At 48.5% G+C, this 26,521-nt stretch overlaps 1 protein-coding gene across 1 annotated transcript in view; it reads left to right on the top strand.

The window, feature by feature from the left end:
* Positions 1-26,521, top strand: part of FAM91A1 (family with sequence similarity 91 member A1) — a 312,498-nt gene that overhangs the window by 40,178 nt on the left and 245,799 nt on the right. The window contains exons 3-4 of the mRNA XM_085604989.1: positions 2,715-2,866; positions 4,465-4,522. Coding sequence (XP_085461115.1) covers positions 2,715-2,866; positions 4,465-4,522 — 210 coding nt within the window. The remainder of the gene's footprint in view (positions 1-2,714; positions 2,867-4,464; positions 4,523-26,521) is intronic.

Raw genomic sequence — 26,521 nt, 5'->3', positions numbered from 1 at the left:
TTGAGATAATAAAGAGGCCAGCCAGATTTCTCCCAGTTAAATAAAATACAATATATGTTATAAAGCGCGCAGCTGCTTCTAAAGAAGCATCCTGGCGCCAGCAGAATAGACCACAGACATAACAAGCATACAATCCCATGGACAGCTGGTCTAGGAATTAAAAAGATATTTTTCAGACTTTTCCTGAAAGCAGATTCAGATGGGGCACAAAGAAGTGTCGGAAGCGAGTTCCAAAACTTCGCTGTTGAAAACACAAAGAATCTTCTACTTTTTCTCGCCTAGTGAACCCTTGAGTATACAAGTTTCTTAAGGTGTTAGACTTAAGCCTTCTTCTTAAGTACAAAGGGCCTTTCTGCTCTAGGGCTCTCTATGTGAAAACCGAGTGCCTTGAATTTGATAGAGCTCTGACTTAAACTGACAGACAGACACTAACAGGTGCGCTGGAACTTTAAGGATAAGACGCGGAGCTGCATTTTGAATGATGTGCAGACAATGCAGTAGGTAGTCTGACGGACCCAGATAAAAACAATTTGCATAGTGTAACTTTGAGGTGACCAAAGATTGGGCAGTAGTTTCCCGGTAGCTACCTGAACAAGGTGCAGTATCGTCCTCAATTACTTAGTGGCTGCAAAGCAGCTAGTAGAAACCGCTTTGACCCGTGGTTCAAAAGACAAGGCAGAATCAAATATCGGCCTAGGTTTCTCACAGGAAGATAGAACAGGAGGTGCACCGAGCTGTGAAGGCTACCAGTTGAGTGAATTAGTGAATTTCAATTTATATAGCATCATACTTCAGACTTTTGAGGGAAAGCTGCATTCATTATGAATTCAATGGGAGTACTTCAATTGAAAGACCTTCTGTGCCTCTATAACAACTGGGTCATGCTTGAAATTATCTAAGTACGTGTATTTGTGCAGCAAAAACATACAGCAGAACATTGAAGAGTGGTTTTATCCATGAGATAAGATTCAGAGTTGTTTACAATGAGACATAATATTTGTGGGTGGTAGTTGCTTTTATGTGACAATGTAGTGTTTCCTGAATTGATGAGTCTTAAGCGATTTACTGAATTGTGGCCTTTATATCCTTTGGTTTTCTTCCGTTGAAGCTTTCAGATCCAAAAGTGAAGTGGAGTACTTCCTGGGATGAACAAATTACTCTGTGTGCTGGTCAGCAGGAGTAACATTAGCTATACTCAATAATTCCAGGAAATCATTAGTCTTCAGTATGCTCGGTGGCCCACTATGAAAAGACTGGCGGTGGGGAAATGGAGGGGGCTCTGTCATTGCCCCTGTACACTGGGATGCATGCAGGGGGGCACATGGTGTGCCCCCGGTGTGCTTGCACGCCGATTTCCTGTACAGCATGGATTAAACAGTCCTTGCCGTGCAGCAACTTGCTTTGGCCTTCCCATTGCTGTGCCTTTTTTGCACCGGTCGTGTACTGCCAAAGTCATAATCAGCTCCTTAGTATTTAAAGGTGCTTTATCAATCCAGACTTCCTGCTTGAAATTGGGCAATTGCCTAGAATCGCAATTGTCTAGGATCACATCCCATTTAATGTGAAATACAGCAACTGCCTAGGATTACACAATGTAATGAAAAGGGGCAAAATCAAATTAGGCAGTTGCCCAGGATTGCACAATTTGGTCAAGTTGGGGAAGCTTGGATTTATTCCAGGTTTCATGTTTTGCAGTTCAGCCATTAGATGTGTTTCCGTGTCTTGCTTCCATTTTGCACCAAAGGGGAAAATACAAGCCCTCTTTCCTGCTGTCCACACTCCCGGCAATGTCATTCTGGATTGCCAAGCCAGAAATTGTATGAAATCGTTTGAGTTTTCCTTTAAAAAGTCTGCTAAACTCCCTTTGGTCAATTTATTAAAAAACTGTGCTGAAAAATGCACCATTTTGGTTCAAGTTTTAAAAATGTTCTCAGTTGGACACCACTCTAAACTCCCTTGTGAAAAGTGCAGCTAGCTCGCCAAATTTCATTAATTGGTCCTACTCCCCACCACTTTCCCACTGCACCAGCGGCCACTGAAGTAGAGGACTCCACTCTTCTTTAATCGTGATCCCAAGTCCATACTTTTACAGACTAGTGCGGTCCTTTTACAGCAGGATTATTGTTTGTTTCCTCTGCTCTTGTTGGACGTGTGTGGGAATATAATGTAAACAGTGATGCCTTTTTGTTTATAAGTACTTGAAGCTGGGGAAATTGATAGAATTATTGATATCATGCTTTTATTAATGGGACTAGCACTCTTAGAATATCGTATCCAATCTCACTATATCTCCTGCTTAGTTTATGCTCTACTTGGTTTTCAGCAGTAGCCTTTAGTAATTTTTATTACAGCCCTTTAATTAATATAAATTACATTCCTGGCAGATTTTTCATTAAAGGAACGATCCTGGCGAAAATAAGTAGTATTGTTCCTTCTGCCAGGGTGTTGTGCCATCTGCATGAAAAAAGCTGCAAGGATTTATCAACAGCAGCAATAGAAAATATATGGAGCAAGCAATACGGTTTTAAATGTTTTTGTTAAAGGAGACATCTGCTATAGCTTAAATTTCTCCTGTTGTAGGATGATTGAAGTGCTTAGTCTGTATTGACTCATATACATGTGCTCAAAGTAATATATTGATACTATATAAATGTTTGTGTGCTCATTAGTATTGTACCATATAGATCCATTGAAGAAATGTGTTTATTTCACAGTTAAGCATGTGAAGAAAGAGGAGCGCAAGTACTATGAGGAGCTGCTTAAGTACAGCAGAGAGCATCTCATTCTGTACCCATATCATCTGTCTGACATCATGGTCAAGGGCCTGCGGATCACACCTTTTTCCTTTTACATTGGAATAATGGAGGTAAGCAGTCTTCTCTTAACTCCCTCCCTTGCAGACATTTTATCTTACTGTTTGTTCCCTTTCTGACTCGAAGTGTGGAAAATTTGTGTTTATGGGGGATAGTCACATAGTGTTTTTTTTTTTTACCTTTTAGTTTTACAATGCCTGTTGGGATTATGTCCTCAAGCATCTGTGCTACTGAAGTGGATGAAGTGATTGACCTAGCATATTAGATTATTCCAGCTTCCTGGGAAGTTGTGGGTAGGCATCAATAGGTCATGCTTCAGAAATCAGAGTGTGGCTTCAAAGTTTGTTGAGCTCTACCAATCACTGGAGATTGATGGTCTTTTTTCACATGTATTACAATGTCCACTGTAGACTAACATTTCCACATAATTGGTGTAAAGTAGAGATAAATGATAGTTCTACAGTTGTAGCCAATGAGAAAACAACTTTGTCACTAGTCAGAAATAAATCTGTAACAAAATGGATTTAATATATTCTTAGATAAGACACGTAGCAGCACTGGTGTCTTTATTGCTCATATCTGATATAGCTTGCAAATATTTACACATATACCTATATACACATTAACACATAACAACACATTGCATTTCAACAAAAACAATTACTTTCATTGTGTGTTTGAGAACAGCTATATATATATATATCAAAAGAAGATGCCCGCAATTGAGGTGCCGCACACAAGCATGTTGTCAACTTTTCTTTATTGGTAATTTGCAGGGAAAACTGGCTTTGTCTCCACAGCGTAACGTTCACCAAACATGTTTCAGGCTATCTCGCCCTTGATCTCTGGCATCCGAAAGAGGCTCGGCTGCAAAAGTCTTACGCCGCACTTGCAGCGATTAAATGCTGTCCCGCCCAGTGGACGCGCCTCACAGCTGCATTGTGGTTCCTATAGTTTGATGCAGCAAAGTCTCACCATCATTTAAAACTGTAGTAGTTTGCATCTAGAAAACAAGACTGGGTCCCTGCATGTACATCTCACCAATACGGTTCACGCTGTTCCTTGGGCGCTTTTCACTGCGTCCTGGAGCTGCTCTTTCGCAGCGGGGCGCCTCGCGACCTGGACACTGCTACTGGGCGGGACAGTATTTAATCGCTGCAAGTGCGGCGTAAGACTTTTGCAGCTCAGTCTCTTTCGGATGCCAGAGCTCAAGGGCGAGATAGCCCGAAACATGTTTGATGAACCTTTCGCTGTGGAGACAAAGCCGGTTTTCCCTGCAACTTACCAATAAAGAAAGGTTGACAACCTCAATTGCGGGCATCTTCTTTTGGATATATATATATATATATATATATCTATATATATATATATATATATAGATAGAGATATATATATATATATATATATATACACATATATACACACACACACACACACACACACACACACACACACACACACACACATACATACTTGTTGTCTGGGCCCAGGGATAGTAGGGTTATTTGGGCTTCCCCTCTTTTCTCTCTAAAATGTCCACACAGGCTGCAAAGCTTCACCTGCTTCTTTTGAGACATGTCATGTTAGTGTCATAGGAACTAGATCTCATGTACAAAAAATGAATATACCTTATCTTTTTTGTTTTCAAAAGGATATCATGAACTCTGAAAAAAGCTATGATTCTCTGCCTAATTTTACTGCTGCTGACTGTAAGTACATTTTAATGAAACTCCTACTTCAGTATTATAAATGATAATTTGTTTTTTTGGTGGAATGCCTCTATCCACGTAGAATCGATTGAAGGATTTTGCAGTTTTCATGAGTTAGCGTGAAGCACAGACAGATGTGGCCAGGTCTGGCAGTTCAGTGGATTCATACATTTACTCCAGGAATCTGTGCTTGACTTCTTTGTCACTGGTTCAAATATCGTGGAACCCACCTACAAGTTTGATAAAATCGTTACCTTGAGTTGTGTAATAATGAAGCTCTGGTTGCCCCCATTGGGTAAACGTGTTCTTTACAAATATGCATTCTGTGTAATATTAGGGGCCTGATTACGAGTTCAGAGGTCATTCGCACCGCCGAACCCATGGTGGAGGTGCGGTGGCTGTCGGGGACTGCCGCAGCAGTTGCCCGACCGTCGTATTACAACTACCGTGGTCGGACCTCCATGACACCACTGCAACCGCCAAGGAACCGCTTTCCCTGGTGGTGGCGCTGCAGTGTTAGGCCGCAATATGTTCGGCAGGACTGCTGTGGCTCCGCCAAGTCTATTACGCGATTACTCACTGCCAGTGGTCCCATGCCGGTGTTCACGCCATAAAACTGCTGGCGGTGAGGAATCTAAGGGGGCCATACAGGGCCCCCTGGTGCCTCAGACCATGGGGATGCATGTCACCCCATCCCCCCCACCCCCTGTCTGCATGCGTGCCCATTTCCTGCGGGGCATGGACTTAACAGTCCATGCCGTGAAGGAACTTACTTTGGTGTTCCCACTGCTTTGCCTTTTTCAAAGGCTCCATCGTGGGAACGCCAAAGGACCAACCGCCAGACCAGGAGAAAACTCCTAATCTGGCAGGCGGCCGGCATTCGACTTTGGCAGTGGGGTAGTTCAACTTTGGCGGTGCAGGAGTGACTCCCCAAGACATAATCAGCCCCTGTGTAAAATTGATGTGCTTTAAAATACTTCATTTCCGACTGGCAACATGTTGATTGCAAGTGTGCGCTTGCTGGTATTCCCAACCTGTGGAGTGGGTGAGCCCCTGTAATTGCAGTTTGCACCAGACCCTCCATGCATACACACAGCTGTTCATTTGTGTTTTGGCTCCTTTGAGCCAAGTGGGCACGCATGGTGATTGTATCCTCCTGAAATCAGCAGGCTCCTACCCTGTATACACTTCACCAATACTTGGGCCTAAACACATGACTGTTGACATTTACATTTCCACTCCTGAATTAGACCTGGAAATGTATATCTGTACTGCACCGCTCATATATATCATAAAGTATGTAATATGGGATTGTAGTGCTAAAAGTGGACGCTTGGTAACAGTGTCCATATTGCAGCTTCTTTTGAGGCAACTCTTTGTCCGATAAAGTGTGCTATGTGAAATGAGAGGGTGCACCTGATACAGATTTTAGTGGGCTGTGCCAGGAAAGTCCATAGGCATGTGAAAAGTTGGTAATTCGCTCATGCACTTTGCCATTTGGTCACAACATAAGAGAGCAACAGTAAATGGAGTTTTTGTTTTTCCTTCTCAACAACTGTCCCCTGCCTGTGCACATTTTTCCTCTTCCCTCCATCTTCTTAGTTCAGAAGAACATTTTTATTAAAAGCAAAAAGGTGGCAGTATACAATACATACTATCAGTCATGAAATAATACATCACATATGTACTCCAGGATAAATACACAAATAAAGATAAAAGATAAAATCGCAGCAGAAGGAATTCAGAAAAGACACAATGCGCATGTATATGAAATATTAGAAAAACATCAATAAAAAATTAAGGGGGTTTAAGTACTTCCTGCTGAGACGGGCCTGGTGAAAAATGTTGCAATGCACACTTATCAAAGAATGTTGTAAGAGGTGACCATAGTTGAATTCGTTTCATAGCCAGTTGTAGAGGAAAAAGAAGGAATGTATCCAATCTATGATGGTGACAAACATCATGTGAGAAGTTGGCCTGATGTATGATGTCACTAGTTATAGTGTACACCTTATATCAGTCCAAATACCCTTATGGTGATTGGTTGTAAAGTCAACCTTATAGACCAGCTATCCTAGTGGTAGCATGGACAAGAGCAGTCTTAGGCTAAACTCTGAATGGCATGTGAAGCCAGCTGTGATACCATATATAATCCCTTGAATACCAAATGAAAGGACACCACAACAGATATATATATAAAATAAAGTGTATTTATTCTAAGCAAACCCTCAGCACTCTTTATGAGTTTAGAGGTAAGTACAACACAGTCTTATTAATGCATACAGTAAGTCACACAGGTAAGTAATACAGTTAGGCCCTAGGGGCCACGCAAACCATATACTAAATAAGTGGTATAAGAACCACTGTCACGGAAATAGAATAGGCCTAGGCCTAGGGAATCGCTGGGGCTACCCTACACTAGCGTTAGTTAGGAAGTGGGAGGCCCACGGGATTCGTGTGCAGAGTGGAAACACTCACGCGTAATGCGTAAAAGTCAATAGCAATGTTACAGTTTAGAAATAGATAGATTTAGGACACTTCCGGAGTAGCTAGGAAGTTGAGACTTGAAAACTAGACACTAGGATAGTCACTATCCTGATGAGCACCGGAGTACCCAAGTTACCTAGCCCACAGGCTGCGGGTGCATAGGGGTGAAGATGCGTCGTTTTCGTCGTCGACTCCTATGGATGCCTGAAGAAAGATGCTGACAGGCAGTCAGTGAAGAGTGTCCGGTGGATCCCAAGGCTGGGATCAAGAAGAGAAGAAACCTGCAAGCAGAGGGGACAGAGTCAAGGTCACTAGCCAGTGACCACGTGGAACCAGGAAGGAACCAGGCGATGTCGTGAAGAGTTGCAGGTGAAGGTGAAGCTTGTCGCTGCAGCCAGGAGGACCAGGAAGCGTCGAGGACGACCAGGACCAGGAGGCGAGCTGTCCCACGAAGGCTCTTGCTGTCGGCGGCGTCGAAGTTGGACTAGGACTCACCAAGCCTTGGCAAGCGGAACCCACGAAGAACAAGGGACTTGCTTCTGGTGCAGACCAGGAAGGTCTGGGGTGCTTCTTCTTTGCAGAGAAGCGGGAGCCAGTCTGGAGGAGCCAAACCAGCGCAGAAGATTTCAGGGAGCGTCGTCACAAAGGCCACTAGCCAGCGGGCAAGCAACCGGACAGACGCGGCAAGCAGGAAAATGCTGAAGGGCCCCACGCAGGACTCGTGGAGTGTGGGGGGCTGGTCTTCGGTGCAGGTGGTGCTTGGGGTTGGGGCTTCTCAATCCCCGGTGCACAACTTCGAGGGTACCTCAGAAGCTGCGCTGTAAGTTACTAGCCACTTTTCCCAGGTAGCCGGTCCCACGTCGCTCGTCGCCTCCACGGATCTCAGCTCTGCTGCAGATGTGGATGAGGGTCGGAGAAGTCTGGAAATCAAGGCTCTGGTCGGGCTCTGCAGTCGGTTCCTCGTCGAACGTTTCACAAAGCAAAGGGTAGTCACTTTATGGTGCCTGTTTGCACAGGGTAGCCACTCCTTGGCTACAAGGGAGATTCTTCAGTCTTCTTCTTTCGTCGAATGTCGAAGGTCCAGAGTTTCTGTTCAGTTTTGCAGGTTCAGGATAATCTAAAGTCTTGAGGCCCAACTCCCACTCTTATACTAATCTGGGGGGCTGGGATACCTGCTAGGTCACGCCTTATGGGTGGGACCTGGGAGGGGGTGGTTACACCCACTTCCCTTTGTCCAGTTTCGCGCCAGAGCTGGGGCTGGAGTGCCCCAGCGCCGGTTTGAACTGGACTATGCAAGGAACACCTTGTGTGCCCCAGGCATGTCTCATTCCTTTCAGCCCACCCTGCCCCAATACACTAAAGGCTGTCTGGGGAGGTGCTAGCACCTCCCCAAGCAGGAAACCTATTGTCCAGGCCTCCCTGGCTGGGATCACTCCCAGCAGCAGGAGGTCAGACTTGTGTCGTGGCAGCAGCATCCATTTTGTGATGCTGAGGCTTTGGTCAGAGGCTAACAGTTGAAGTATGATTTTAACATGTCTTTCCCTCTAGAAGGGGGGAATAATATTCTCATGTCCAGAAATGGCATGGGGGTATTATTCCCGAGTGTTAGACACCTTACACGACATGCTTTGATAAAGCCAAACCATAGTTACCATAACCGTCTAAGATTATAAGGCACTTTAAGAGTATATGGTAGGCTATATCATAGAACAGCTATAAGGACATGGTTCCGAAAGCTGCAGACAGGCTCAGCTCATGCTAGAGCACCATCTCACATGTTACCAAGCACTCTGCCTCCAGGATTGTCAAGGCCTGCCATAGGAGTGACTGATAGGTACACATGTGTCTATATGTAAGTTAGGCATAGGAATACTACACCTAAGCAAGGGGTGATTACACGACCTTGCCCCAGCTGGGTGATCAGCCAGTTGTGTCAAAATGGAAGGCCAGGCCAGGGGTGGCACAATACATGCTGCAGCCCCTGGTAGGCCTAGGGTACACCTATGCCCTGGGTACCTAGGGTACACTGTACAGGGGCCAATAAGGTGATCCTATCCAAATGGGTTATGCACCTAAAGTACATAGTATTAATTTAGAGAGAGAACAGCAGGGCTGTGGGTCTGATTAGCAGGCCCACAGCCACATCTAAGTCGAAAACCAGTAAAGCAAAAGCAAAAAGTGGGGGTGAACATAGAAAGCAGACCCTACTCTCCTACACATCATACCACCAAGCTTTGTAAGAAATTTTCGCAAAAGCCTTCCAATTCCTTGTGATCTGCTGAAAGGCAACTGCTATTAATAAATCGACAATTTTAATATTAATTTCCCAATTATCCCAAATAGGCGAGAGACTTCCCAAAAAGATATCTTTTACAGAAAAGGGGATATTGGTACCAAAAATTAAATTGATCTGGGACCAGAACTTATATACAAGTGGGCATGAAAAAAGCATATGAAAGAGAGTGGCGTCAGAAGATAAGAAAGACCTACCTGTGTAGTGGAGAACCGTTTGCTTAAAGTGTGTGGAGATAGCAAAAGCCTGTTATAAATGTAAAACAGTGTTTGTGTTAAACTAGCTGTTCTTGAGGTTTTGCGTATTTGAATCCAAACACATTGGAAGGGACCAAACTACTTTAAGGTCTTCTTCCCAAGCAAGCTCAATTTTGGATTTTTGTCTTGACATACCTGTAGACTGAAGGAAAGTATATAAAGTGGATGCTTTAGGTTTGGTGCATATAAGAGTGGACAAACCAGTGGACACGGCATTAGTTGTAGAATTGGTAGAGTTACTAGCAATTTGGGTGTGTATGTTAAGCACCGTGTTACGAAGAATATAATATTTAGAAATGAAGGAGGCAGGTAAATTATAAAACTGCTGAAGGGAAGAAAAAGAAACAAATTCATTGTCTGAAAATAACTGGTGAACCCAGATCAGACCATGTTGCCTCCATGTTTTCCAATAAAAGGGCTTATTATTTATTAATAAAGTTTTATTATGCCAAATGGTTGAGGCTAAAAAAGAGTCAACAGTGTCATGAATTAAAGGATATAGAGGGCAAAGAAGTGTGGAAGCAAACTTAAATATGGGAGTAGATAATGTTTGGGGTATATGAGAAAAAGAGAGATATTCTTGAAATGAAAAAGGAAATAAGAATGAACTTTCAACTAATGTCCATAGAGGACAATCTGCTGTGGAGTCAAGCAACCAGTAAGAGGCCTGTCGCAATAAGAATGCTTTTTGATAAGCAGGGAAATTAGGAAAATTAAACCCTCCTTCAGCTTTAGGACGTGTTAACTTGTAAGTAGACATACGGGTTTTTTGTTATTCCATAAAAAGGCAGATAGTATTGAATTAACAGATTTGAATAGTTTAGTAGAAATGGGGACCGGGATATTGGAAATGGTATACAAAATTATAGGAGAAAGTATCATCTTTATAGTGTCTAAACTGCCCCACCAGGAAAGATAAAGGGGGTGCCATTTAGAAGTATGCTCTGAATTTTTTTTTATACAATTATTCATACATAAGGTGACAGTATCCTTTATGGTGGGCGTGAAATTTAAACCTAGATATTTGATATGGGAGGACTTCCAGGTAAAGTTAGTGGAAACAAAATCAGCTTTAAAAGTAAATTTAGTTAGAGGTAAGATCTCACACTTATCGCTATTTAATTTTTACCCTGGGATCAGTGAAAAGGCTTGAACTTCTTTTAGAAAGGCAGGAATGGACTCACTGGGATTGGAAATGAAAAGCAAAATATTGTCAGCATACACTGCAAGTTTGATATTAGTATTAGGTGTCTGAAAACCGTATATTCGTGCATTTTGACGGATTTTTGAGAGAAAGGGTTCAAGGGCTAAGTTAAAAAGAAAAGGGGATAAGGGGCACCCTTGACGCACTCCTCCACTAAGATTGAAAAAAGATGATGTGAGACCATTGGCACAAACAGCAGCGCGTGGATTGGAATATAAAAGTGAGATTAGAGATATGAATTTAGAGCCAAAGCCAAACCATTTGAGAGTGTAAAATAGGTATTGCCATTCAACTCTATCAAAAGCCTTCTCAGCATCTAACGCTATAGCTGCAAGAGAGTGGTTTAAATGTGGAGCCTTGGATAAAATGTTCAAAAATAGTCTTGTATTATCACTAATAACTCGCCCTTTCACAAAACCAGACTGCTCCTTGCCCAATATGGCTGGTAAAATAGGTTCTAAACGCAAGGCTAGTGCCTTAGAAAAGATCTTGTATTCTAAATTGACAAGTGATATGGGTCTATAATTTTTACAATACTTCAAATCTTTACCCTCTTTGGGAATTAGGCAGATGTGAGCGTCTGAAAAAGAGCCTGCCGATTTCCCCAAAGAAGCAAAGGAACTGAACAAAAGGTATAATTTAGGCAATAGTAACTTAGAGAAATGGAGATAAAATTCGACAGTGAAACCATCTGGTTCAGGTGCCTTATCTTTTTTCAAATGTTGGGGTGCAGCCAAGAGTTCTTGTTGTGCTATATCGGTTTCTAAAGATAATAGATCGGGAGAATTCTGCTGGGATTTTTGTATGGTTGAAAAGAAGGATGATAGCATGTGGCTGTTAGGAGTTTGTGGCAGAATTGTATAATGATTTATAAAAGAGTGCAAATTCATCTAAAATTTCCGTATCTTTAAATTTTAGGATAGAGTGATCATCGTAAATCGAATCAATATTCAATTTGTTATGTTTAGTTTTCGAACAATTGGCCAAAATTTGACCTGCCTTATTTTTCCCACCATAATATTTTGCACTAGATTTCAGCAAATACAATGAGGCACTCTCAGTTGATTCCTTATTAAATTGTAATTTTGCTCTTATAAGGGTATCAAGACCAACTTTTGAGTTAGGTGTGTAAAAAGAATGCTCCAGTCTCTTAATATCCTGCAATAGGGAACACGAACGCTTGCGAGCAGTTTTGCGTTTTCTGGCCACATAACTTATGATAAAGTCTCTTGCCGAAGCCTTAAAGGCGACCCAAATTGTTGAAAAAGGTAGAGAGTTTGTATCATTTATGGAAAAATATTCCTCAGAAAAGGAGGAAAATGAAGAGGAGAATGCCGAATCCAAAAGGAGGGAGTTGTTAAATCTCCATCTTCTGGGAGCAGTAACTTTAGGTAAAATGTCCAAATCGATTGAAATAGGGGCATGATCCGATAATAATATAGGTCCTATTTCTGCATTCAAAAGTGCTTGTGATATATTGTGAGATACAAAAAAGTAATCGATGCGTGTTTGAGAGTGATGCGCAGAAGAATAAAATGTATATTCCCTGATGGTTGGATTGCACAACCGCCAAGCATCTAAGAGTTTGTGCTATGTAATGGTATGAACAAAAGAATTATGTGGTTTGTTAGGAATAAATGAGACTTGGTCCACAAAGGGATCAAAAACCTGGTTGCAATCTCCTGCTAGTATGAAATTATCTTCCCTACAAAGATTAATCTGCTTGGTAATTGAGAGCCAAAAAGAAGAATCCCCATCAGTAGGGCCGTAAACGTTGAAAAAGGAGACTGGAGCGTCCTTCAACATCAATTTAACATTAAGCCAACGACCTTCTACATCAGATTCTTGTGATATAAGTTTAAAATTAAGAGATTTACGACATAGTATCATGACTCCATTATGCTTACCATCACCTTTGGAATAGAAGACTTCCCCCACCCAGCCTCTTTTTAGCTTTAATGACTCAATCTCCGTGAGATGAGTCTCCTGCAGGAATATTATATCTGCGTTTAATTTAGCTAAGTGAGTTAAAACCCTCTGTCTTTTTATGGGGGAATTCAGCCCTCTAACATTCCATGATACTAATTTCAACGGCATAACAGATTAGGAGTAAGGGCAAGCAAGAATATGAATAATGACATATCAATTCAATTAAAGAGTCAGAACAAATATAAGGGGAAATAAATATTGTGAATATAATTATCAGGACCCATGTGAGATAGAGAAGATGAATAGAAAGTAGTGAATAGAGATAACAAATTTCAGAAAGAGAAGCAGAAGAGCAGGAGGGAGCATAGCTGGAGCTGTGATTCAAAGGGAAGAGAGAAGAAAGCAAACATAGGATGAGAAGAGTAAATGACACCGAAAGCTTGAAATTAACCACCTCAAATGTAAAATTGAATGAAACCAGAAAGGGGATGGAATGAGGAAAACAAAGATAAAGAAAGATAACAACACTCATAGGATGGAGGAGGGAAAGATATGGAATGGACAGAAAGAGAAATAACAGGAACATAAGAAGGATGGATCTGTATAGGGAGAACATACCTACAAAGGTTAGACCAGGTAGAGTCGGGGAGGGGGGTGGAACCACATGGAATGGACGACACATCCAGGGGTCAGCTAAACGGAGACCGGGAAGACATCATAAGACAAGGATAGGGAATCTGTGGAAATGAAGCAAAATAAACATTAGAATAATTTAGGAGAGCGAAAAAGAACAGTAATATTAAAAAGAAAAAAAAATAGGTAATAAGAAGTATAATCAGAAATTAAGACCTGGCAAAGGTCACATCAAAAATATCAAAAACATAGAAAAAATACTACATGAACTACCAACTAGAATAATAGGGAGAACAAAAACTCAAACAACAAGTTCAGTAAACAGCAACATCAAGCATTAAAGGAGGAGGAGAGACCAGAGGAATCCATGGCAGTCGGTTTGCACGGATTGATGAAGCTCTGTAAACGCAAAGGATCCTCATAAGTGGTTGTTCTATTGTTGTGTGTGACTTTAAAGAGGCAAGGGTGAAAAAGACCGTATCTGGCTCCAATTGAACGGAGATCAGCTCGCATGTTTAAAAAAGCCTTGCGCTGGTTAACAGTAGCTTTAGCATAATCCTGTGAGAAATGCAAAGATGAACCAGACCATGTGATTTTCGGAGATGCTCTTACTGCTGAGAGGACTTTCAGCAAGTCTGTGTACTCTAAAAAGTACAAGATGACACCTCTAGGTCTTGGTGAAGACGAAGCTTGTGATGGGATACGACCTAGTCGATGCGCTGGTTGAATGTTGAGCAGCATTCCTTCTGGCACATGGAGTAACTTAGGAAGAAATGATTTGAAGAAAGTAATATGAGTCTGTTCCCTCAAGACCTTCTCCCAGGCCATAGATGCGTAGATTGTTCCATCTGTTCCGATTTTCCAAATCTTTGACTTGTTTCTGAAGCGCAGAGACTTGAGAATGAAGATGAGAGACAGTGACACAAGTTTCTTTGAAGGAGGAGACATTTTGTTCAACTGACGAGACTCTTATTTCAAGTTGAGACCAACTGTCCGTTAAGGTTTGTAGTTTGGTATTAGCCTCTTCCATGAATGGACGGAGAGCTCTTATTTCCTCCAATAATAACTCCATGGACACTGGTGATGCTGATTTAGGTGGTGACGGAGGATCTTTTTTTAAGCGTTTTGGTATTGGATTTCACTAAAGCTGTAGACGAAGGCTCCATTGCAGTATCTGAACCCTGAGAAGAGGGAACTAGGGAATTTTCTAATTTGGAAAACTCAGAGAAAATCTTCGAATTCTTTATAAAAATGTGCTTTGGTTTAGAAGATGGAGGGTGGGATAGCTTCGTTCTGCCCATAAATCACCTTTGGCGTACTCTGTACTAATGCGAGCGTGCTAGGGACCATGCACAGTGAAGTAAAAAAAAAATTCAAAAAGAAGTGGGCTCACGATAGGAAGGTTCAAAATATTTGAGCAATGGAGTACACCGTTGAGATAGAGCAAGGAAGACTATCTTATTGAAAATAACAATCTTCAGTTAGATTTCATGTCCTCTTCAAAGCAATAGTGTAATATAAGCAACAGCACACAATTTAAGAGAACAAGGAGGAAGCCAAGAAGAGCGTACTACAGCTTGCATCACCGGTGACGAAAGAAAAAACAATTTGTTCACAGGATACAATATAAGTTAACCGCTTATAGCTTGCAAAATAGCAATGTCTTCTGTGAAATATGCTGAAAATAATCGAAAAGACTTAGACTTAGGATGCATTATTTCATGTTGGTATGTATTGGAAGGTAGAACACAAAATGGCTGCTGCCCAAAATCCAGTGAGAAGGTTGAGGTTAAAGCCAGTATGCAAGATGCAGCTCTGAGGGACACAGTATTCATCAGAAAAAAGTCATTTCTACTGCAACAACGTGTAGGCAGACGACTTTAAAAAAGAAGGGCACCATTTCCAATCTATTACGAGGAAAACGCGCGTTCGCTCGTTAAATACAAAATGGCGGCCACGCTGAGAAAGGGTCCGCGATATAACTCACTTCGGTAGAAAGCACTTCAGGAGAGCATGTCGGCGGTTCATGAGCGTCTCATAACGCGCTCCGATTCTTCATGCAGCAGTACGCATTTCCAGCAGAGCGAATAAGTCGCGTGAAAGCGCCGAGTCTTCCAGCCGAGCCGGGAGCCTCACGCGTGCACCGCCATTCAGCTCGGGCGCCAAGCCACACCCCCTTCCCTGCATCTTCTAACCCATTCTCCTCCTGCACCATTGCAATTTTGTTTCTCTTTGACTTTTAACACCCCAGTTAGCGACACTATAACTCAAAATTACTAAAGAAAGAAGAGAAAAATGAATCAAATTATTTAATAAATGCTGTAAACGAACTCTATTTTTATTATCTTGGAGACGTGAATACGTTCATACCTGTTAAATATCACAAAGACAATAGGCACGCAGAAGAACATGTGGGTTCATGTAACAAAAACATGGTTTTAACCATTAACACTCTTTATAAAAATGAGGGCCATTTCATATTGAATAGCATTTCTTTTTCTTATTTTTGGGTTATGGGACAGGTCAGACGTAGCTGTTCAAACCGAGAGGGAAAATAAAAAAAAACGTTCATAATTGGAAGCTCTACTGAGATCCAGTTTTTTAAAAAATTGTGATTTCCCAATAGTAACAGGTTATGGGTAAGCAGTGAATTCACAATGCTTCGGATAATGTTGAATAGAGAATTATGATGGGGAGTGAAATTGTTGGCACTCTTAGGATTTCTTTTTTAATTCTCACAGTAATTGATTATTTGGATCTGCACCTGAAAATGTGAGCCAATATCCAAGAATAAGGAGCTTAGAGGTCAAATGTCCTGGGTATATTTCATGTGGTTTTGTTGAAAAGCAATTACCTCGACTTCCTGGAGAGTAGTGACTTTATACTACATTAGTTTTTGTTGATTATCAATGAAATACTATTTTCCTGCCTCCATATGGAGAAACAATACTCTGTAGAAAGAGTATGAGCTATCTTTTGACCATTTTTTTTGTACATAAATAATCGTGCCACTTATATAAGATGTATTTTAAGGTGACCTGTTTCTAATGTCTGATCTACTCATTATACATGGAATTTTTTATTAGGGTTTTGCATGCATTTTATCACATTGAACTTTCACAGGTATAAACGTTAATCATTTCAGCACATCATCATGAACCTTTGCGTAGCCTGTAGTGGGTGGGTACTGTAGTCCATTAGCTGCTGAAGCCTCCTGTTATGACCCGAAAGACATGTCTTCCACAGGTGTGTTCTGACGGACCCCCGTGCATATCATCGCGGTGATGCCTACATTTCCTGTCTCGCTCGGGGTCAGCTCTGTCTCCCCAACTGTGTCTATGCAACGTTCCCTACTTTCCCAGTATTACCGTCAGGTCATGCAACTAGGACAACGGTGTGCGAACTGCCAACTGGGGCGACTGCCACCTTCGGGGTGGCTTGGGAAGGGTCCTAGGGAGGAGGGGGACCCCGAAACTGGGAAAAAGGGGGGGAGGAAGCAGGGAGTGAAGCATGAGAGGGGGGGGAAGGGGGCGGGGCTGACGAATTGGAAGTTCCCGTGGTGGATTGTGTATGGACTAATGGCAAGTGCGTATGGCGCGCCCTGGGGCTCACTAGGAGGAGGGGCGGGACCACCGTTCGACGCGGTGCAGGAAACCGGGTCCGTACTCGCCTTTCACGTCTAGGTGTGCTACCTGCCTAATGAGCCGTCCGCGTCCTCCACTGGTCCGGGGCGGTCGGGTGAAGCAGGAGAGGCGCGGGGGGTGGGTTGTGTCGCGTCCGGGACATTTCCCGTTACGTATTTTTGCTTAAAAAGAATGAGGAGCTGTGCCCACTCCATAGATATCTGGTGTTTGCGGGCACCCTTCGCCTCCTCCTCCCGCAGCAGCTCCTCCTCTGCCGCCCCCCATTTGAGCACTGCACCCGCCCATGCCGGACCAGGCGGCCCCTCTGGGGCCCTCCAATGCATCGCGATGTTCCTCTTCGCAAGGAGAATGGCCAAGGACATGAACTTCCATTGCACCTTCGCGGTTTTCTTCCTCGGGGATATCCCCAGGTCACATTCCTCCCAGGTGGAGGCAGTCGGGATTTCGGTTGTAGCTCGAACGGCTTGGTGCACCCCAGCCCAGAAACGTTGTATGGATGGACAGGCCCAAAACATGTGTTTGAAATCGGCGTCTACCAGTTGACAGCGGGGGCATTCAAATCGTGTATCGGGGTAAAACAGATGGAGTTTGTCCGGAGTGAGATACGCCCAGTGTAAGATGTTAAATTGAATATTTTTGAATCGCGCATTCCTGGACACCTTTTTTGGGTATTCCAGGGCTTTGCGCCACTCAGCGTCATTGAATACTCGGCCTGCATCGTCTTCCCACTTTTCCCGGAGTTCGTCCAGGGTGACGTCCGCTAGTTCCCGGATCGCTTTATAATGCCAGGTGATTAGGTGACTGCCTGCTCCCATTCGCAGCACTGTGTGTAACACCGGATGCGTCGGGGGTTCCCCATCGCGTGGGTTCCAGAAGCGGCTACTACTTTCCAGTATTTGCCTGTGTCTCAAGAATTGTCACTGGGGGAGGTCATACCACTCCACCAGCTGTGCGTACGTCCTCAATTGCCCCTCCTGGAACAGCGCCTCCATCTCTGTGATGTCGTGGTCCGTCCACACTTGGAGGGCTCTCGCTGTGTAGTACCCGCTCCGTTGAGGGAAACCCACCAGGGGGAGTAGGGGGGAATATAGTGGCTGGCCCTTAGACATGCGGTGTATCCGCATCATGCATCTGCGGGCTATGGCGACCTGGAGCGGGTGCGTGCGCGTCGGTTTGGAACCCGGCAAGAGCATTCGTCGGATCGTAGGTAGAGGCAGTCTGCCTCTCTCGGTGATCGTCTCCTCCACGTGCCGTTCCGCCGTCCAATGGGACAGCCACTGGAGCTGTGCCGCGAGGGAGTATGATTCGAAGGACGGTGCTCCCAGGCCTCCGGCGGTTGTGGGTAGGTACAATGTGCGCAACGCCACTCGGTGCCGGCCGCCTCCCCATATCAAGGCTGCTAACAGCGTGTCTAGTTCCCGAAAGAAGGAACGCGGCGGGATTATAGGAAGATTTGCAAAGTAGTAGAGCATTCTCGGTACCATGATCATCTTTGCAATGGCGACGCGTCCTATAGGTGCTAACGGCAGCGTCTTCCAGAACCCCGCCGCCGAGCGCAGGCTAGTCAGCGCCCTTTGGTGATTGCCCTCGAAGAGGTCTCTGGGGGAGTGGTATAGGCGCACCCCCAAATATCTGGGGCCGTCCCCTCCCACATCAACGTCTGAGCGCCTAGTGTTACCGCTAGGGGCCCTGCGTGGGTACCCAAAGGAAAAATGGATGTTTTTTCCCAGTTGACCCTGAGTCCCAAGGTCTCCCCGTACTCCTGCAGTGTCGTCCAGATTGACGTGAGGTCGGCCGATATATCACGGACATATATCGGAAGATCGTCCGCATACAATGACACACAATGGGTGACGTCCGCTATAGGAATCCCCCATGCCGCCCCCTCCCGTCGCAACCTCATGGCCAGGGCGAAGAGGAGAGGAGAGAGGGGGCATCCTTGCCTGGTCCCGCGGGTCACCGAAAATGGAGCCGATACGAGTTTGCCGAGTCGCATTCTGGAGGTGAGGCCCCCGTACAGTAGCTGGGTGTAAGCCAGCAGCACGGGTCCGACACCCACGCATCGCAAGACCTCGAATAGGTAAGGCCACAGCAGGGTATCAAACGCCTTCTCCAGGTCCAGGACCAGACACGCCGCCCGAGGATATCGTGCTTTCGTCTGATCCTGGATGTGAAAAAGGCGACGCAAATTATGAGAGGTGTTACGCCGGGGAACGAACCCGCATTGGTCCGGATGCACCAATGTTGGGAGGATTTGACTGTAGCGTTCCGCTAAGATTTTCCCTAGGATCTTGCAGTCGGTGTTCAGGAGCGTTATCGGCCGGTAGGAAGCCGGGAGCGTGGGGTCTCTGTGTGGCTTCAAGAAGGTCACCAAGATCGACGTTGTTGGACCCGGCCTCGTGGCGTGGTCCCGAACCCTCCTACCAGACTAAAACGGGGGCTACCCGAACCCTTCGGGGTCTCCCTGGATTGTACCCCGCTACCCTTGTCCGGAGTGAGATACGCCCAGTGTAAGATGTTAAATTGAATATTTTTGAATCACGCATTCCTGGACACCTTTTTTGGGGATTCCAGGGCTTTGCGCCACTCAGCGTCATTGAATACTCGGCCTGCATCGTCTTCCCACTTTTCCCGGAGTTCGTCCAGGGCGACGTCCGCTAGTTCCCGGATCGCTTTATAATGCCAGGTGATTAGGTGACTGCCTGCTCCCATTCGCAGCACTGTGTGTAACACCGGATGCGTCGGGGGTTCCCCATCGCGTGGGTTCCAGAAGCGGCTACTACTTTCCAGTATTTGCCTGTGTCTCAAGAATTGTCACTGGGGGAGGTCATACCACTCCACCAGCTGTGCGTACGTCCTCAATTGCCCCTCCTGGAACAGCGCCTCCATCTCTGTGATGTCGTGGTCCGTCCACACTTGGAGGGCTCTCGCTGTGTAGTACCCGCTCCGTTGAGGGAAACCCACCAGGGGGAGTAGGGGGGAATATAGTGGCTGGCCCTTAGACATGCGGTGTATCCGCATCATGCATCTGCGGGCTATGGCGACCTGGAGCGGGTGCGTGCGCGTCGGTTTGGAACCCGGCAAGAGCATTCGTCGGATCGTAGGTAGAGGCAGTCTGCCTCTCTCGGTGATCGTCTCCTCCACGTGCCGTTCCGCCGTCCAATGGGACAGCCACTGGAGCTGTGCCGCGAGGGAGTATGATTCGAAGGACGGTGCTCCCAGGCCTCCGGCGGTTGTGGGTAGGTACAATGTGCGCAACGCCACTCGGTGCCGGCCGCCTCCCCATATCAAGGCTGCTAACAGCGTGTCTAGTTCCCGAAAGAAGGAACGCGGCGGGATTATAGGAAGATTTGCAAAGTAGTAGAGCATTCTCGGTACCATGATCATCTTTGCAATGGCGACGCGTCCTATAGGTGCTAACGGCAGCGTCTTCCAGAACCCCACCGCCGAGCGCAGGCTAGTCAGCGCCCTTTGGTGATTGCCCTCGAAGAGGTCTCTGGGGGAGTGGTATAGGCGCACCCCCAAATATCTGGGGGCTGTCCCCTCCCACATCAACGTCTGAGCGCCTAGTGTTACCGCTAGGGGCCCTGCGTGGGTACCCAAAGGAAAAATGGATGTTTTTTCCCAGTTGACCCTGAGTCCCAAGGTCTCCCCGTACTCCTGCAGTGTCGTCCAGATTGATGTGAGGTCGGCCGATATATCACGGACATATATCGGAAGATCGTCCGCATACAATGACACACAATGGGTGACGTCCGCTATAGGAATCCCCCATGCCGCCCCCTCCCGTCGCAACCTCATGGCCAGGGGCTCCATCGCCAGGGCGAAGAGGAGAGGAGAGAGGGGGCATCCTTGCCTGGTCCCGCGGGTCACCGAAAATGGAGCCGATACGAGTTTGCCGAGTCGCATTCTGGAGGTGAGGCCCCCGTACAGTAGCTGGGTGTAAGCCAGCAGCACGGGTCCGACACCCACGCATCGCAAGACCTCGAATAGGTAAGGCCACAGCAGGGTATCAAACGCCTTCTCCAGGTCCAGGACCAGACACGCCGCCCGAGGATATCGTGCTTTCGTCTGATCCTGGATGTGAAAAAGGCGACGCAAATTATGAGAGGTGTTACGCCGGGGAACGAACCCGCATTGGTCCGGATGCACCAATGTTGGGAGGATTTGACTGTAGCGTTCCGCTAAGATTTTCCCTAGGATCTTGCAGTCGGTGTTCAGGAGCGTTATCGGCCGGTAGGAAGCCGGGAGCGTGGGGTCTCTGTGTGGCTTCAAGAAGGTCACCAAGATCGACGTTGTTGGACCCGGCCTCGTGGCGTGGTCCTGAACCCTCCTACCAGACTAAAACGGGGGCTACCCGAACCCTTCGGGGTCCCCCTGGATTGTACCCCGCTACCCTTCAGCCGTTGCGGCGCGACCTGCCCCCGGTCCCCGCGAAGCCCTGACCTCAAGGCGCCAAGACCTGACTGGAGGGGGTCGAGTGGCCACTCCACAGATTCCGGAGGAGGAGAGTTTCGATGGGGCCTCCAGCCGTCCCCCGACGCCTGGTTGCGATCGCCCTCCGGCCTCCCTGAGCGCTGGCTCCACCCCCCGCTGGGTGTCTGGACGCTCTTCTCCCGGCCCCTCCGACCTCCCCAGGCGCAAGGGTCCGGACATCAAAGGGCTCCAGACCTATATCTGGGGCAGCCCAAAACCAGGACGGCAGTTGTATCCTGGGGTCGAGAGCCCTGCTGATCGGATCGCGGCTGACCCTATGGCGAGAGACTCATTGCCTGGAACTTGGAACTCGAGCCCTGCTGACTGCGTCGCGGCTCCCCCTTGCTGAGAAGAAGACCCTCACGGAACATCGGAGCCCTGCTGACCTCATCGCGGCTCGACCTCGCAGAAGTAACCATCGGAGCCCTGCTGACCTCGTCGCGGCTCGACCTCGCAGAAGTAACCATCGGAGCCCTGCTGACCTCGTCGCGGCTCGACCTCGCAGAAGTAACCATCAGAGCCCTCCTGACCTCGTCGCGGCTCGACCTCACCAAGGCAACCCTCCGAGCCCTGCGGACGACGCCCCGGCTCCCGGAAACCCCCCCCCAGCTCGAGGATTGAGAGCTGGGCGCAGGGTGTTCCCGTACCAGGCTGGTACTGAGACTGTCCCGCTACCCCGTCCCTGAACGACCCTGAGACTCTTTGGGATCCCTCGATCCACCTGTAAATATTGCCACAGAAAACTGCCTTTTGCATACCGATAAAGACTTGTGAAAATTGATACCCTTGATGTGTCCCTTTGTGGTGGTGGGGTTGCTTGGCTGGTACGATCATAGGAGAAGGACCTCGCCCAGGAGGCTTCTCAGCGGTGCTCGGCTACTTTCCTACGGAACGGTGGCTCTCGGGGTGGTCAGTCTGACACCCTCTGGTTTCCCAGAGAGCGCCCTTCTAACATTGGTGGCCAGCGGTGCGATCCGAGCCCGACGCAGATCGTACAGCGAGTAACTCACCCACTACCTACCCAGACACAGAGTAACCATGAGCAACCAAGAGACCACCCCAACCGCGGAGTTCCAACAAGAACGGTTGGAGGAATATACCCATAAGGAGCTAAAACAGTTTTGTAAAGACAAAGGCATCGCGACCACCGGATTAAACACAAAAGAGGACCTGCAAAAAGCCCTAAAGGCCTGGGTAGAGTCCGAAGCGGCCTCCCCCCAAACCGAAGAAAACCCGGTGCCAAACGTGCACCGGCAACCAACCGCAGCCCCGGCAGATGGGAGAAGAACCAGAATGGAGACCGGCCTCTCCCCGGAAGAGATATGAGAACGGGAGAGGGTCAGGACCCACGAGTTGGAGCTCGCCCGACTCCGCTTGGACGGCGAACTCCTACTAGCCGAAAATAAATTGGCCCTAGAGCAACTGCGGCTGCAAGAAGAAATAGAGGAGCAAAAGCGGCACCGAGAACTGGAGGAGAGGAGGCTAACCCTCGAGCATGAGCGGGGCCTCAAAGAACTTGAAATTAAGTCCAAGAATGGGGAGACCGGCACCCCCGGAAACAGGGACACCCCCCCCCCCCCCGCCGGCCGAGGCTAAAGTACATATCCCCAAGGATGTCGTCAAAGAGTACTACAAGAACGACGACATCCAACAATGGTTCAAGGCCTACGAGGTCGCCATGACCGCCCATCGGGTACCCCGAAAAGATTGGGGTGCCGGCCTATGGGGACGGTTCCTCAGCGAAGGCAGAGACACCCTGCTACAGCTCCCAGACGCGGTGATGACCTCTTATGAACATATGAAGGAGGTCCTGCTCACCCGCTATGGTCTCACCTCAGAGATGTACCGCCAGCGCTTCCGGGACTGCAAGAAGCTCCCCGGTACCACCTGGGTGGAATACGTAGACTTTTTCAGCAGAGCCCTGGAAGGTTGGATCAAGGGCAGCAAGGTCACCTCCTACGAACAGCTGTTCGACCTCATTGTATGGGAACACCTCTCCAACAACTGCTTCATCGAGCTGAGACAGCACCTCCTCGACAGCAAGCTGACCGAGCCGCAGAAGCTTGCCGCCGAGGCCGATCGATGGGTAAACACCCGGGTCCCTCGGAACTCGATGGGGGAGTACCAACGGAACACCACGGGCCCCCCGCCAGCGTGGTGGAGGAGGAGGATCGAACAGGAACAGAGACTTCCCAGCAGGGCCGCCCCGGTGTCCCCCCCCCCGGGGACCGCCCCCAAACAGCACGTCCCTGACCCTCGCCCGAAGAGGGGCCCCCCTAGCCCGACCAGGACCTCGACCGACGGTAACGTGCTACAACTGCCAACAGCCAGGGCACTATGCCAGTGACCCAACCTGCCCCGTGAACCGACGAGCTGGGACCACCGGGCCACCCCCCCCCGCCAGTTGGCGGCCGCTGCCCTGGGGGAAGGGGGAGAAGAGGAAGAGAACTACAACGCCGGGCCAACCGAGTGGGAACCCGCCGCCATGACCTTGGTATGCCTGGGCAGCCGGGAAATGGTACCCCGGGCTCCCATCCCGAGCAACACCCAGAAGTACCAACAGTGGGTCACCATTAATGGACGCCGGGCTGAAGCCCTCCGTGACACCGGAGCCAGCGTGACAGCCGTCCGCTGCCACTTGGTGACCCCCGAACAGATCATGCCGAATGTACTGTGCCCCGTCCGGTCGGCAGACAACACGGAGAGCTTGTGCCAGATAGCCCGGATCCCCTTCGAGTGGGGGGGGGGGGGGAGTGTCGGGCATGCTGAAGGTGACCGTCTGCGACGACGCCCCTGTAGACTGCCTCCTTGGGAACGACCTGGAGAGTTCCCCCTGGGCCCACGTCGAGCGCCGCGAGCATCTGGGGATGCTGGGACTGCCCGAGTGGGTCTGTGCAACCACCCAGTCCACGACCGCCCGGGCCATCCGACCGAGCGTAGCTGCTTCCCACGAAGAGCCGGAGTGGCCCGAGCCACCACCTCCCTCCGTCGAAGAAGAAGCCGACGCCGAGTCCGGGCCGCCAGATCTCGCCCCGGACGAGGTCGCCGCGCTCGGCGACCTCCCCGAACTCGCCCAATGGCGCCAAGAAGGTGGCCCCACAAGGGAGCAGTTCCGCCAAGAACAGAAGACCTGCCCCTCCCTCGAAGGGACCCGACAGCAAGCAGCCGCCCAGGCCGCCGGAGATCAGACGGGGACCCACTGGGTCTATTGGGACAATGACCTCCTCTACAGCGAGCAGAAGACCGCAGAATTGGGAGCCAGCCGAGTGCTGGTGGTCCCCCTCTGATTCCGGGACTTCCTCCTCAATCTGGCGCATGATGTACCCCTCGCCGGGCACCTGGGGCAAGACAAAACATACAGCCGCCTGGTGACTCACTTCTACTGGCCCCGAATGCGGAAGGACGTGGACAATCATTGCCGAACCTACCCGACCTGCCAAGCAAGCGGGAAGAGTGGGGGAAGGGTCAAAGCACCTCTCCAGCCCTTTCCAATAGTAAACACCCCGTTCGAGCTAGTGGGGATCGACATCGTGGGGCCCCTGGACCCCCGAACCTCCCAAGGACATCGCTTCATCCTTGTCCTGGTCGATCATGCCACCCGATACCCCGAGGCCATCCCTCTCCGAACAGTGACGGCCCCGTGGTGGGCCGGGCCTTGATGGGAATCTTCTCCAGAGTAGGTTTCCTCCGGGAGGTGGTGAGCGACCGAGGCACAAACTTTATCTCCAAGTATATGCGGTCCCTGTGGCAACAATCCGGGGTCACCTACAAGTTCACCACCCCGTACCACCCCCAGGGGAACGGACTAGTCGAACGATTTAACCTGACATTGAAGGGAATGATCAAAGGCCTGGAGGAGCCCCTGAGACGCAAATGGGACGTCCTGCTGCCCTGCCTCCTGTTTCCCTATCGGGCAGTCCCGCAAAAATCTCTGGGGTTCAGCCCCTTCGAACTCCTGTACGGACACCCTGTCCGAGGCCCCCTCAGCCTGGTCAAAGAAGGCTGGGAGACCGCCGTCCAAAATGCTTCCCCCGACGTCTACCGGTATCTCCTGACCCTGCGAAACCAAACCCGGAAATTCAGGGAACTGGCCGAAGCCAACCTCGAGGCCAGCCAGGAGGAAATGAAACGCTGATATGACCAGAACGCCTCCTCCATCGAGTTCGAGCCAGGCCAGCAGGTCTGGGTCATGTCGCCCGTCGACCCCTGTGCCCTCCAAGACAAGTGGACCGGGCCCTTCAAGGTGGTCGAGAAGAAGAGCCCCGTCACCTACCTGGTCGACCTGGAGTCCCCCAGGAACCCCCTCCGGGTCCTCCACGCCAACAGGCTCAAACCCCACTTTGCCCGAACGGAACTTAGCCTGCTGATGGCTACAGACGATGGGGCCGAAGACGACTCCGAGCCCCTGCCCGACCTCCTGAAAACCTCAGAAAAGGACGGCTCCGTAGAGGGAGTCATCCTCTCCGCCACCCTGACTCCAGAGCAGCGCCAAGATTGTCAAGGACTGCTGCATCACTTCGCTGCTCTCTTCTCCCTCACTCCCGGAGTCACCCGATGGTGCGTCCACGACGTCGACACCGGGGACAGCCCCCCCATGCGACACCGAGCATACCGGGTCCCCGAACGGGTGAGGGCCTGCATCCACGCTGAGGTCGCCAAGATGTTGGCCCTGGGGGTCATCGAACCCTCCGACAGTCCCTGGGCCAGCCCTGTGGTCCTGGTGCCGAAAGCTGCCGCCCCCGGCACCACCCCGGAGCTCCGGTTTTGCGTGGACAATCGTGGATTGAATGCCGTCACCAAAACCGATGCCCATCCCATTCCTCGGGCAGATGAACTGATCGACCGCCTAGGAGCAGCCCGCTACCTTAGCACCTTTGACCTCACCGCCGGATACTGGCAGATCGTGCTCACCCCAGGTGCCCAAGAGCGTTCCGCTTTCTCCACCCCCGATAGCCATTACCACTTCCGAGTGATGCCCTTCGGCATGAAAAATGCCCCGGCGACCTTCCAAAGACTGGTGAATAAGGTACTGGCCGGCCTAGAAGCGTTCAGCGCCGCCTACCTGGACGATATTGC

The sequence above is a fragment of the Triturus cristatus genome, chromosome 5_1 (genome assembly GCF_964204655.1).
Source record: "Triturus cristatus chromosome 5_1, aTriCri1.1, whole genome shotgun sequence".
In the NCBI taxonomy this organism is placed as follows: Eukaryota; Metazoa; Chordata; class Amphibia; order Caudata; family Salamandridae; genus Triturus; species Triturus cristatus.
The sequence above is the reverse complement of the archived record's forward strand: the minus strand, read 5'-3'. Positions and strand labels throughout refer to the sequence as shown.